Source organism: Xenopus tropicalis, chromosome 4, assembly GCF_000004195.4.
Source record: "Xenopus tropicalis strain Nigerian chromosome 4, UCB_Xtro_10.0, whole genome shotgun sequence".
NCBI lineage: Eukaryota > Metazoa > Chordata > Amphibia > Anura > Pipidae > Xenopus > Xenopus tropicalis.
The window spans coordinates 98,017,536-98,032,571 of record NC_030680.2 but is presented as its reverse complement, the minus strand read 5'-3'; the positions used below and the strand labels follow the sequence as shown (position 1 = coordinate 98,032,571).

Here is a 15,036-nt window from a genome sequence, read left to right as displayed (position 1 = left end):
TAAGAGAGGAATAAGGCTGTTACCTTGTCAATGATAGACTGCATGTGGGATTTATGCGACTGATCTCCATACAGGAGGGAGGACCACTGATCAGGAGCAATGCGCAATCCTGCTTCCATGGCTATTTGAACAATCTGAGAATCATGCTCTCGACGCAGTGCTTCATAGGTGCGAAATTCCTCCTTCAGCTGCATTAGGGAGGAGTCTTCATCACGTTTTGTTACCTGATTAAAAGAATAAATGGGTTGAAATAAAACATTTTAAAGCAAGTAAGAAAATTCACAGAATTTATCAAGCGGCAAAAGCATATCAAACACATTATTTATTCCTTGTCTTGCTGTGCAGTTTTCATAACTACTTAATATCACTGAACAAGCATTATTTAAGTAAAACTTCTCTTACCTTAAAGCAAGAGGCTCGGTAGAGCAGCTGGACAACATGCCCAATGCTAGTTTTCGAGGCTTGGGGGAACCGTGGTTCGAGTCTCTGCACCACAAATAAAACAAGGACTTTCCGTGAGAGCGCAGATCCATCTTCCAGAGCCAGGAGGACAAGCTTAAGTGCCTCTTCCTGCATGGCTAAGAAGAACAGTTCAAATTATTAAGGTGATTAATACAAACAGATTCTGTACAATTCTCAGCTCATTCTTTGTGACTCAGATGTGCTCAGCATAAAACATATAATTTTGATAAGCCTTACACATTTGCTATTCACAAAAAAATGTATCGGCAAAAAACATGCAACAACTTGATCTCCCCTTGGACATAAAAAAAAAATCATAAAAAGCTCAGTAAATGCAAAGCATACCTGGTCCTAGAAACTGGCAGCCACGGGCACGGACAGCTGCCCATAGATTGGAAGACAGCTGCTGAGGATTTTGGTGTTGCAAGATAAGCTCAGTGACTGTTCTCTCTCCCAGCGAACGAGCTGCTCTCATAGCTCTAATACGTCCTTCCTCCTCAACCAACTGACAATGCACAAGTGTCACCAGTTTCCTTTGCATTGGACGACTCAATACACTTTGAGTTGTGCTGTTTAGACCTACACCTGGTTTTAAAAAAGAAAAAAAAAAACAACCAATCAGGAGAAGAAAATGGACAGCAGAACCACTGTTTCTACAATATGCGACATGTGTGACCTAGTACTAATTCATGCTAACATGTAGGCATTGCAAAAAAAAAAAGTTGAAACCTTTAAGCTTTTCAACCTAACAAACTATGGGGCATGTTTACCAAGACTGGACATAAATATCTCCGGTGATGTTGCCCATAGCAACCAAGTTAGAAATCAAAGCAAAGACCTAATTGGTTGCTACAGGCAACATTACCGGTGATATTTATCTCCATTCTTAGTATACATACCCCTATATCTCTTGCAGATGTGTGACTTTAAAGAGACAACTGACCCTAAAATGCAATTGCTGGTATAAGAATTGAAATGTCTTAGGTAAAGATTCTAAACGGAAATTTCAGTAACATAGCTATCAATTATGATCTTTTAAGATCGTTCGTTCCCTCCACTGACTTTCAGGGCTGAATCTTCATATACGGAGGTAGAAACAATAGGCCTAAACCTGACGATTTAGGCCTAAATGCAGATTTTGCTTGGGCACCTTCAACAGTGTCCGATCAAAATCTTTTGTAAAGTATCTCAGCTTAGAGCAACAATCAAATGAAACCCACATACCTCTTGCAGTGCTAAGGGGTTTTAAATATAGAGCTAATTCTTCTACACATTTCCTAGCTTCCTCATAATGTTTGGTGTCCTCTGCTCCACACCCTCCACAGAGGGTGATCTGTTGTTGTTCAGGCACCTAAAAATAAAAAAACATTTCAGAAATGAGAAGCTTACAAAGGAAGCAAAATCTGTATATTAAATAAAGCAAACTGAAAGCATTTGCCACTATTAAAGAACAAGGGTATGGTTTGCTTTTTAGACACATTTTAACCTTCTTACACACCATCTGACATCTTAATTTATTTTACTTTTTAAATCATAAAATATTAATGAATTTTTGTTTTATTTTACCTTTTCCACCTAACCCTATATTACTTTGCAGTTTAGAAAGTTTGATATGTACAATCTGTATAAATCAGCCTGTAATTAGGACCTTTGACTGTAAGCTCCACTATGGGCATTATATACTATATGGTCAAAAGTATATGGACACATGCCTGTCTTTTTTCATTTAAAGGACACGTCTACCACAAAAATAACTTTTTGCCTAATAAAACATAATTCTAAGGAACTTTCCAATATCAACGTACAGGTATGGGACCCATTATCCAGAATGCTCGGGACCTGGGGTTTTCTGGATAAGGGATCTTTCTGTAATTTGGATCTCCATACCTTAAATCTAATAAAAGATATTTTAAACATTAAATAAACCCAATAGGCTTGTTTTGCCTCAAATAAGAATTAATTGTATCTTAGTTAGAATCAAGTACAAGGTACTGTTTTATTATTACAGAGAAAAAGAAAATCATTTTTAAAAATTAGAATTATTTGCTTATAATGGAGTCAATGGTAGATGGCCTTCCCGTAATTCAGAACTTTCTGGATAACAGGTTTCTGGATAACAGATCCCATTCCTGTATTAAAAAATTATTAGTGCATTAAAAGTTATTTGTAAATGTAATTGCTAGAGAAAGCAGTATTTGCTGAACTCCTGGTTGTTACTTTTTAAACAATGTTGCAAGTGCCAGGCTCCTCCAGCAAGGCAGGTCTGTAAAATCTGCTGGTTTGTGTTACATTGTTTCACCAGGGCAGAGAATAGAAAAGGACAGGCAGACACTGCTTTTAATAGCAGTTATATATACAAATAACTCAAAAACCATTACAAATATGTAATGAATGCATATTGCAAAGTTGCTTAGAATTAAGGTTTCTTTTATTAGGCAAAAAATTATATTTGGGGTTGACAAGTCCTTTAAAGGGGACCTGTCACCTTGAGAAATAATTCTAAATTGTTTTCTATTGTGTTTGTCTAGCAAAATAAACTTTACTTACACTAAATAAATTTTAATGTTATTTTCAACCTTGGAATTCACAATTGCAGCAAGCAGGCCAGCACCATTTTGTGGACACTTATCAAAGCAGGCATTGCATCCTGCCAATATCTTGTTTCTGTGCCAGTATGGGGGGACCTGATACCCATGTCCATGCACTGGTTACAAAATTACATGATGAGGAGGGAGGGGGAATGTGAGGAGTGCAGCAACATCTAAAAAGTTCTGAATTGAAAGTGAAAGTAACTCTCTGCCCCACCTCTATGCCTGAGGCATAGGGGCGGGGCAGGCAATATATGATTGACAGCTGGGAATTTTAAATGCTTTTATAATGGGTATAGATATGGTAATTAAAATGATTTTTTGTTCCTTGTTTAATTTGAAAGGGGCTTTTATTATACAGCTTTTTATGTTTGGGTGACAGGTCCACTTTAAAAACTATGGCTATTAATAATATGAAGGTAGCCCTTTCCTTCCTGTTAAAACAACCTTTGCCTCTAAATTCTGGTAAGGTTTCCCACTAGAATATTGTTGGTGGGATTTGCTTCCATTCATGCATAAGAGGCTGGGCACTTATGTTGGGCAACCAGCCTTGGTTCAGAGAGTTTTAATTCATCACAAAGGGTTTGAGGAAAGAAGGAACACAGGCCAGTCAAGTTCTCTCATAACACCTCTGCAAACCTGTTCTGTATGGACCTTACTTTGTGCACAGGCCTGTAAACCTGATAAAACAAAAAATAGTTTTTTTCCCAAACAGCTGCTACAGAGTAGGAAGTGTAGGAAGCTTTAGAGTTATACAACCCTATAGATCTATGCCTCCAAAGAGTGAAGGCTGCAATTCAGATGAATCCCAAACTCAATCCTTGATTCAGTGGATCCCTAAATGCTGAAATTTATTTGGCCTTTGTTCCCACCATCTATAATTTTGCTGCATAATACATGTATGTATGTATGTATGTATGTATAACTTTATTTATAAAGCGCCACAAGGGTACGCAGCGCTGTACAGTGTTACAGAATACAAAATTACACACAGGGAGGACGAGTGATATAATAAATAAATACAATAAATACATATATGTATATATATATATATAAGTGCCATGCGGTATGAGACACAGTAGGAAGGAGGTCCCTGCCCAGTAGAGCTTACAATCTGAGTGGTTGGGTAACATACAGGCACAAACTGGAAGGTAAGAGTGCATGGGCATTTGCCCTTAAGTGCAGGACTGGGCAAAATTATGTCTTAGTGCTCCAGAAGGTAACAGCTAAGTTTTTTCTTAAAGAGAGTGGGTGAGTTTTCCCTACAGAGGGATTCAGGGATAGAGTTCCAGAGGTAAGGAGCAGCGAGATAGAAAGGTTTAAGACGAGAGAGCGCAGTGGGTGTGGATGGTGTAAAGAGACGGAGGCTCTGAGAGGAGCGGAGGAGACGACCAGGAACATGTAGGGAGACCAGTGAAGAAATGTAGTGAGGAGCAGAGGAGTGAAGGGCTTTGAATGTCAGCAGAAGCATTTTGTAAGCTATCCTTTGCTTGACAGGCAGCCATGCTAGTGAGCTTAATTGAGGCTGAGCAGGATCCCTCTTAGGAGAGAGCAGGAGGATCCTGGCAGCAGAGTTTAAAATTGATTGCAGGGGAGAGAGGTGGGAGTCTGGGAGGCCGGTTAGTATGTACATTGACATAAATAATGTACAGGTATAGGACCAGTTATCCAGAATGCTCGAGACCAAGGGTATTCCAGATAAGGGGTCTTTCTATAATTTGGATCTCCATACCTTAAGTCTACTAAAAAAATGAATAAAACATTAATTAAACTCAATAGGATTATTTTGTATCCAACAAGGATTATTTATAACTTAGTTGGGATCAATTACAAGGTACTGTTTTATTACTACAGAGAAAAAGGAAATCCGTTATAAAATTCTGAATTATTTGAGTAAAATGGAGTCTATGGGAGACAGGCTTTCGGTAATTCAGAGCTTTCTGGATAATGGGTTTCCGGATAAGTGATCCCATACCCGTACTGCATAGGGCATTACTGGGCAATAAAACTGCAGATTCCTATAAATCACGGTCTTTGGTTCAGAATATGATGTTTTGCACTGCATCCTCTCATTTCCATCAATATAAGTGAAATGCCAAAAAGTTTAAAAACTAAATGTTATCCAAAACAATATTCAATCAATCATATAAAAGCAAATGCACATGTGCAGGCCCAAAAACCTAAGCTACAGACAACATCCATGAAAAGCCTATTTATTACAGGGAGAGCAAATTATACTTTTTCTTATGCAAAACAGAGTCTGCAAAGGAATTTTACCTTGGAAAAGGTTTCCTTGTATGTAATATATTGTTTTGCATATGCACTATTGTTAAAATGTCCTGATTTTTTCACGTCTGTACAATAATCAAAGCATAAATGGCCAGTAAGCTTGTGTCATCTCAGTTATGCATAGCAGTGCAGCAGTGCTTTTTGCTGGGTAAATTATTATAGAGATTGTTGTATGCCTCAAAATATACTGGTAACTTTCCATTGCTGATCTTTTTATGATCCAAGCTTATGTTGTGGTGCTTGTATATATATATATATATATTACAAACTTACACATGGACTAATTTACTCTACAGTATTCATCTGATTTGATGATTATCATAAACAGCAGCTCAATATAGTGTTTGGAATGCTGTCCCAAAATGCACAAAACCACAAAAATAGGACAGCGCTGTCTTAAATGTACCCATATCCATGAAACAGCTACTTCTTTATGCCTATATAGTATAAGAAAATCTAAAGCTACTGGATGAGCAGTGAAACATTGCAGATGTTTCACTACTTAGCCAAGCAGCTTCTTCAATTCCACTGGCTGGTACAGGAGACTCTCCCACTAATCCAATCACAATGGCACACTAACTATTCAGAGGGGTGACAACAAACTCACAGAGGTTGCTGTGGGTTTAGTGTGATAGGATTACCAAGGTGTTATGCAACTCTTAGGGGTTGATTTATTAAAGTACCACAGGTACGGAATGCGCCGGGTAGGTGAGTTTCTGATTCATTAAAGCTTCGGTATTGTGACTTTCCTTGGGCCAGTTTGGAGCTACATTGAGTCCTATGGGAGGCTTCCAAAATCATGCACAGATCTAAGTCAGAAAGGTTTTCCCGCCGTTTACGATCGTTCGGATGCAAAAATTTTGTGACTTTCAGATCGCCAATACGATATTATCATGACTAATACGATTTTTTCGTAACCATTTTTGCGATATTTGCGGTCATCAGAAATGATCGTATTTAATCCTAATTTTTCCCATTTCAGGAATCAAACTTGTACTTTGATGAATCAGCCCCATAAAGACAGGTATTACTTGTTAAGGTTGTGTTAATCAAAACGAGAAGTGTTATGAAACCACTGGGGTACAGATGTTAGGGAAAAAAAAAAAAACAGCAAGTCCAGTGGTTATGGAAACCCCTGCAGGATGCATTTTCTTATAGGGGATCTAAACTCCACATGCCCCACTGTGCCCCTTAGTTCTCTATAGAAGAAGTTGATTTATAGTTATAGTTATATAATTATAGATGTAAGAAAATTCAGCAAACATAGGTAGTTTGGATCCTAGCAACCAAATGGATGCTGAATCTCCAAGCTGGAAAGCTGCCAAGCAAAAACTAAAATAATTAAAAAAAAACGAATAATAAAAAATGAAGACAATTTGCAAATTGTTTCAGAATATTACTCTCTACTACAGTGATCCCCAACCAGTGGCTTGTGAGCAACATGTTGCTCACCAACCCCTTCGATGTTGGTCCCAGTGGCCTCAAAGTTGTGCCCATTTTTGAATTTCTGGCTTAGAGGCATGTTTTGGAGGCATAAAGACCATGCGTACTGGCATCTGATCATCTGAACAGGTGAAATATGGGGAGACTTAAGGGCACTATTGAGACAACTGAAAGTATGCCTGCAGCTTGAGATTAACTCTTTATTAGCCTTTCCTTCTCCTTTAAAGCGTCTAAAACTTAAAGCTTCTAAAGCTTTCTTCTAAAGCTTAATAGTTTTGGTTCTCCTTTAACAGATCCTGGTGCAACTATCCTGAGGTTAGGGTCATATCAAACTTCCAGCAGATAGCAACTATGCTAACAACACAGTGGAGCCGAGTAGGGATCAGCCAAAAAACCACAAAAGCAGCCATTTTTAGGCCTTTCCCCACTTGGCTCTGCTTTGTGTAGTCAAGCAGAGTTGGAAGCTGTATTTGTCAATACAGGTTTACTGAAGTGCATAAGGTAGTGGATCTGCTTCTCTCAGCCTGCAAAAAAAACACGGTCTGAGAAAAGAGGAGCAAAAGCTCTTTGTGCCCTTGGCTAGGAGAACCTCAATTGCTTAAAATACCAAGCAGCCTAGAATGCTAAATGATTTGCTGTGAGCATGCATTCATTTAACTACTGGAACCAAGAGACTTAATTCAAACATGATGTATTAGGACCCTATGTTCCACTGGACCACATGGTATTAGCAGTCATATCTTCAGTTCATGCATCACTTGGACATCTAACCTTTGGTCATTACTCTCCTAAGCTCATTACACTGTTACGGATATATGAAAAAACTGCTGTATCAATCATTCAGCCATAGTTTCAAGTAAATCTAATAAGTGTCTGGCCCAAATCTCACCCTAACTGACCCTACAACTGAGCCATTAAATAGATTTAAGAAACAAAATTAACCACAGCACACACAATATCTTTGTCAACTGAACACTGTTCAATGATGCAAAGCCCTATTCACTGCACTCAAGCTGAAAAAGGGGTATACTTCTCCTTTAAACAACTAGGAACAGCAAAAATTATGATTACTAATTTGTCTGCTATAGAAAACATAGAACTGTACCACAGTGTTTATCGGGAATCCACTGCTTACCTCACTGCAAGCTTTGTACTGTTAGTGTAATGGCAGACAAGGAGCCTTGTCATCTGGGGATTTTTGTACATAACAAGTTGTCTAATTCCAGGCAGTGTCATTCAGAGCTACTAAAGCAAGTAAAGGGCTGTCTTGCAAAAAAAAAAAAAAAAAAAAAAAGGACATTGACTCCTTAAAAATGATATTAATGAGCTGGAGAGACTGCAGAGATGTGCATTTAAATTATTAGTTTAGAGTGTCAAGGTTGGGGTTGTTGGAAAAAAGACAGTACCACAGATTTACCACGGAGACAAATCTCCTTGACTGCCAGTACCATTAAAGCAGTGTCACAATAGGCTATTTTGTACCACCAAAAATGTTACATAGTTACATAGGGTTGAAAAAAGACCGTTGTCCATCAAGTTCAACCCATCCGAGTAAACCCAGCACACAACCTATACTAACCAATCTATACACTCACATACATAAACTATATATATACACAACCAGTAATACTAACTGTAGATATTAGTATCACAATAGCCTTGGATATTCTGCTTGTTCAAAAACTCATCCAGGCCCCTCTTAAAGGCATTAACAGAGTCTGCCATTACCACATCACTAGGAAGGGCATTCCCCAACCTCACTGCCCTCACCGTGAAAAACCACCTACGCTGCTTCAAATGGAAGCTCTGTTCCTCTAATCTATAGGGGTGACCTCTGGTGCGCTGAATGTTTTTATGGGAAAAAAGAACATCCCCCAACTGCCTATAATCCCCTCTAATATACTTGTACAGAGTAATCATGTCCCCTCGCAAGCGCCTCTTTTCCAGAGAAAACAACCCCAACCTCGACAGTCTAACCTCATAGCTTAAATCTTCCATCCCCTTTACCAGTTTAGTTGCACGTCTCTGCACTCTCTCCAGCTCATTAATATCCTTCTTAAGGACTGGAGCCCAAAACTGCACCGCATACTCAATGTGAGGCCTTACCAGGGACCTATAAAGAGGCAAAAATATGTTCTCATGCCTTGAGTCAATGCCCTTTTTTATACAAGACAGCACTTTATTTGCTGTAGTTGCCACAGAATGACACTGCCTGGAATTAGACAACTTGTGATCTACAAAAACCCCTAGATCCTTCTCCATTAAGGATGCCCCCAACACACTACCATTCAGTAGATAGTTTGCGTTTATATTATTTCTACCAAAGTGCATAACTTTGCACTTGTCAACATTGAACCTCATTTTCCAGTTTGCTGCCCAGTTTTCCAAATTTGTCAAATCACTCTGCAAAGCGGCAGCATCCTGCATGGAACTTATAGTTTTGCACAATTTAGTGTCATCAGCAAAAATATAAACAGTACTCTCTATGCCCACCTCCAGGTCATTAATAAACAAGTTAAAAAGCAAAGGACCAAGGACTGACCCCTGCGGTACTCCACTAACCACACTGGCCCAATTAGAAAATGTTCCATTTACCACCACTCTTTGTACTCTATCCTTCAGCCAGTTCTCTATCCAATTACAAATATTATGTTCTAGGCCAATATTCCTCAATTTGATCATTAACCTTCTGTGAGGTACTGTATCAAACGCTTTAGCAAAATCTAAGTATATGACATCAACTGCCATTCCAGCATCAAGGTTCCTGCTCACCTCCTCATAAAAGGCAACTAAATTAGTCTGGCAAGATAAAACCATGCTGGCACAAACTAATAGTATTGTGAACTGCAATGTATTCAACTATCCTATCCCTTATTACCCCTTCCAGAAGCTTTCCTACTACTGATGTCAGACTAACAGGCCTATAGTTTTCAGGCTGAGAACGAGATCCCTTTTTAAATAATGGCACCACATTAGCAATCCGCCAGTCTCTCGGCACCATGCCAAACCTCAACGAATCCTGAAAAATTATGTGAAGAGGCTTGGCAATCACAGCGCTCAGCTCATTTAATACCCTGGGATGAATCCCATCCGGTCCTGGACCTTTGTTTACCTTTACATGTTCAAGTCTCTTTTGAATTTCCTCCTGAGTGACCCACGCGTCAGTAGCTAAATTACTAGCACTGGGTATATTAAAAGGGAAGCCTTCATTATCTGGCTCCTCAGATGTATAGACAGATGAAAAATAAGAGTTCAAAATTTCTGCTTTTTCCCCGTTCTCATCAACCAACGTACACCCCCCCGTGATAATAAAGTTCCCACCCCTTCTTGCTTCATTTTTTTACTATTCACATAATTAAAAAATAATTTTGGATTCTTTTTACTCCTAGCTGCAATATCCCTTTCCATCTCTATTTTAGCTTGCCTGATAGCTTTTTTGCATGCTTTATTTGCTTCCTTGTACCTGATGAAAGTTTCTGCTGTCCCAGCTAACTTGAATGCTTTAAAAGCACCTTTTTTATTACCAACCTCGACCCTAACTCTTTTATTCAGCCATAAAGGTTTTGCTTTGCGATGCCTCTCCTTGCTTACAAGGGGAATATACTGTTGTGTATACTTGCAAAGCAATGTTTTAAAGATGTTCCATTTTCCTTCTGTGTCTAACTCCATGAAAAGCCTTTCCCAGTTGACACATTGCAGAGATGTGCTAAAGCACACACAACAGCACTCCCCACAGGATAAGACTGAAAACACCTGACAAGCACTCAAAAACTATCACCTGAAAAGTGTTAGCAAAGCACTTCTCAGGTGATTTCAATGTTAGGCTACTTCAGGCTGTAGTATTAGCGGCAAGTTTAAGGGCTATTTAAAATCACAGTGCATAAAGCTCCAGAAACAGCCCCATGTGACATTTCCCTTAACAGAAGTAATAAGAGTGACAATTGTAATTGTCATAAAGGGATCAAAATCTCACCTGAGCTCCTACCAGTTGCAGGAGAGCAGAGTTGACAGGAAGAAGCTCAATATCTGTGTTGATGGTGGTCTGATCAAATGGACAAGCCTTGCGGTGAAGCTTGTTTAGGCACATCTTGCAAACTGTGTGTCCACAGCCTAGACTGATGGGCTTCCGGATTGTTTCGTCGAAAGTTTGGGTGCAAATAGGGCAGGACAGAAAGTCGGTCCATTGCGGTGCTTGTACAGGCATGGCGTCCTTCTAAAATATAAGGGCTCGCAAAGCAAGGGGCAGGGAAACTTAAGCACAGATTCCACTGGAATCAAAAATTCTTTCCAAAATAAAGTTTTTATTTCTTATATAACTTCTGTAAATACAGACAATCAGCACATAGCGGAAGAGGTGACCTAATGAGAGAAAAGAAAAAAAAGACACATTACACACAAATGATTAAAGAAATGACTCAGCTAGATAACACAAAAATACAGACTGTTCTCTTTTGCGCTTCCTAGTATATGTTAAGAGTTAACTTGCCATTACAAATTAAGTGAAGAGGAAGTGCACTTTAACAAAAATGTTGCTCCTTTACAATGGTATTAGTAACAAACTTATTCCCAATACAATATATTTTTACTTTGGCCTTCTTAATATACCTTTTGTTTTCTGTTGGTTTCATTTCTGACTACAAGCTACCTCATGCTTGTATAGGGGGTATGTAACTCCACAGTAACTTATAAAACCTTTTATTTTACAATAGTGGGTACATTATAAAAAAAAAATTAAAAAAAAAATAAAATAGAGATATAGTCACGAGGGTTCAGTTAAATCCAAATTATTATTCTACAAAATTCTGAATCCTACATTTGATGCATTTCAATAATCCACAGCTATAGTACAGGTATAACAAACCAATATAAGAATAAAAAGATTAAGTAAGCACATTTAGTCACATCCAATACTATCTTGGGGTATAACTTTATTTTGGTACTATAATAAGCACTTTCCTATTTGCCTTACATTAGGAGCCCAGCTAATGTGACAAGGACAGTGACTCATTCTCCAACACGGAAAAGTTGTGTAGAAAAAGAATAAAAATCAGGCAGCTCACGTGCACAACTGACTCACTAGAGGAAGTGTTTTCCCCGCTATAAAAAAAAAACACACACGCAGGCATCCCCAGTCCTTCCTGACAAGCTTCCCTGTGACCCAGCTCATAGAGAGCTAAGAGCACTAATGACATTTAGTGGGTTCCAAATATAGAAAGCAATGACAAGGCAGCACATGGACCAAGTTATGTTTACTAAGCAAAGAGATGCAAATAATGCTCGGCAGTTTGGATTCAATTTTTAACATCTTGTAAGATTATACAATACCAAGAACCAAGTTAAGTCCAGTAACTAATATCAACAATTGGTTTCCTACTGTGCCCAGCCTGGAAAACTAGAAGAGCATAGAATGTTGTTATAAATACTAATTGCATTCCAGATGATACAAAATAACTGGCTTAGTCCAAAATGTCCAAAATCAAAATGTTCTGATGACCACAGTGAAACGTTTCCCAAGATGGTGTGTTATTTATTATGTATAAAGAGGAAAATATTCCATAGTAGTATATCCTGTAGACTAGATGAAAAGGGGAATTAGCATTTTTTCTCCAGAATTTTTTCTCTGCTTGTTTTTCTCTGGGCTGGTGCTGTTTTCTCTGAACAGGGGCACCAGCCCAGGGTACAAGGTAAACAGTTAAAGTTACTTGGGGGTGCCTAACATTTTGGCACCCCCAAGTGACTTTGCCTTTCCTTCTCCTTTAAACGTTAAAACGCTCAGTGGGTTCTTAGAAATAATGCACTTTACTTTTAAGGGATATTCACAAAACAGTGAAAATGTGGATATGGGAATCAACTAGAATTTGTCACAGCTAACAAATCTGTGAAAGGGTAACAGGGCTTGTTTTTGAGGAACTGCATTAATTCGGTGCTCAGGGCAACAGTTCACAAGTAATAGAAAATTCAATACTATAATGTACAAAAATACAGTACTGTTTGCAAAACTAACCAGTAATTTGAGCCAGAGAGCATGACTAAAATAAAGGACCTCTGCAACCGACTGCACCCATTGTGTGACATAAGTCAGTAGGATATGCAGTTGTTAGGGTATATGGAGGGAACTGCACTAACAGTTTGTGTATCCCAGGTGAGGTGTGTAAATGGCCCAGCTGGATTTTTGTTACATAGATAACCCATGTGGCAAGCCATTAGCTGCTACACTACAAAGCCCAGGATTTCCTTCACCACTCCCATCAGTCCCAGACCCCTTCATGTAGCATGCCCATGACCACGCGTCCAACACCTGCATTGCCAAAGAGAGAACTTATCCTTAAGTCTTGCACTGATTGGCCTTCAGTGTGGGCTTTCTTTTGCCCTGCACCTTTAAGTGGGCCAGCCTTACAATTTAGGAACCACTGCCATCTTGCAGAAGCCCTTTATTGTGTGCTTACCAACTGCACTTGCTCAGCATGGTAATACAGTGTTGATTATCACTGTGCAAATGGAAGGGATTGGCAGTGTTATGCTTCTACTCTTTCCATAGTTTGCTTCCCACTATGGTTGCATTGATGTGGCAGCTCAGGCCCAGCAAAATAAACAGTGTCAGAGCAGTAGTGGTTAATGGGGCAGTTATTTATCAGTTAGCAGAGAGCAAGAATTCAGCAGGTGAAGGTAGAATGGAGATTTGCAGTGCTGACTTGGGTAGCTGAGGTTGGAGCTGGGAGCAGGAAGCAGGGGTGGTCTGTGCACACCAACTGCCTGAGAACTGAGCATAGTGCAGTTCCGAGGTTGTTCGATGATTATAATACTTTATTTATTAAGCACCCACATACTTCACAGGGCTTTACAGAGATTATACATCATTTATCCCCTGCACCAGTGTCCAGTGTGATTTGTGTACATTTTGTTTGGGCATGTCTTTAGATGGTATGTGTGTGCTGCAGGGGTGGGGGAGGACATAAACACAGATATTTCAGGGAGAGGGTCCACAGGCAGTGTTTAGGAGCGGAGCCTGAGTCAGGGCCAGGACCGCTTCAACAAGCCAATCTGGTCCCTGAACAGAGCAAGTTAATCGACTGTGATAGATCTCTACTACATTACTTACACTGGCAACTGACTGCTCCGAAATTGCCACTAGCAACAACAGCAGCTGCTGGTGGAAAGGCCTACAACACAGCTTTGGCTTTTCAAAGTCGCACAAAGTTTCCTCCTGCAGGCAATGCATAGGCCTTTCCACTGTGAGTCCTGTTGTTGCCAGTTAGTCGCGGGCAACTAACTTGCTCCATGGCACATTAGCCTAAAGAACTCACATCGGCAGATGAAATCTGCCTGTGTATGGCCACCTATATTCAATAACAGAATGTTATAGCTACTAACAATTCCTGTAAATGTCAGTAAGTGACTAAACATACAAACAAAATTACAATCTGTGAGTTTAGCATATCTGAAGGAACTATTAAAAGAAGAGTGCTATTTAACATTCCTGTTCTCTTACAGTACTTGGAGAACTGCACACAAAGCAGCATTTTTTTCACAACAGGCCATATTTGTTTATAACCCATTAGTCAAGTTGCTTGCTCCACTGGTTTCATAATAGCCCCATTCGTTCATGTAAGCTAGATTTCACCAGGAATCCTCTTGACTGCCTCACTACACAGTTGCAAACAACCAAAACACAAAACAACTGCCAGGGATATAATTAAAGCAACACTCCAAATAGACATACAAATGTGTGTTCTGGATACATGTAAGCCTTCTCAAAGCCCCAGCTTTTTCTGTCAGACGTTACACAAGCTCCCACACCCAACTCAGCAAACTGCACTCAGTCCCAATCAGCTGCGGGCAGCTATACCCTTTCCTTGCAGTCTCACTAGCCAATCAGTGGCTACTCACCTATAATGTGTTCCTCCATCAATAACAGTTCCAAACTGTTAAAAAATGCCAGACCTGGACAATAAATAAAGAGCGGCCACCTATGTAGTAAACATATTCCTTACAAACAGTGCTTCCTCATTCTTCTGATGTCTCACACAGGCAACGCCTCCTTTAAAGGCACAGCACGTTCAAGCTGAAAGAGGAAGTGAACCATAGTATTTAAGAAACTCTACCAGAGTGGGCTGAAAGGAGCTGCCTGTTTTAGCCACAGTTTTTTTTAACCCCTTAAGCAAATCACACACTAGTAAAAATACAATACATAAGGAAAAAAGATCCATGTCTACACTTTTGGCATTTACCATAATATAGCTTATTCTGTCATAAA

General features: G+C 39.4%; 1 protein-coding gene across 4 annotated transcripts in view; it reads right to left on the bottom strand.

Annotated features, from left to right (window-relative positions):
• rc3h1 (ring finger and CCCH-type domains 1) overlaps positions 1 to 15,036 on the bottom strand; it is a 54,198-nt gene that overhangs the window by 27,010 nt on the left and 12,152 nt on the right. For all 4 annotated transcript variants that reach the window (XM_004914022.4, XM_002931435.5, XM_004914024.4 and 1 more), the window contains exons 2-6: positions 10,756 to 11,141; positions 1,687 to 1,813; positions 808 to 1,047; positions 403 to 578; positions 24 to 224 (exon numbers count right to left, since the gene is read on the bottom strand). In XM_004914022.4, the coding sequence (XP_004914079.1) occupies positions 24 to 224; positions 403 to 578; positions 808 to 1,047; positions 1,687 to 1,813; positions 10,756 to 10,986 (975 nt within the window). In that variant the 5' untranslated portion in view covers positions 10,987 to 11,141. The remainder of the gene's footprint in view (positions 1 to 23; positions 225 to 402; positions 579 to 807; positions 1,048 to 1,686; positions 1,814 to 10,755; positions 11,142 to 15,036) is intronic.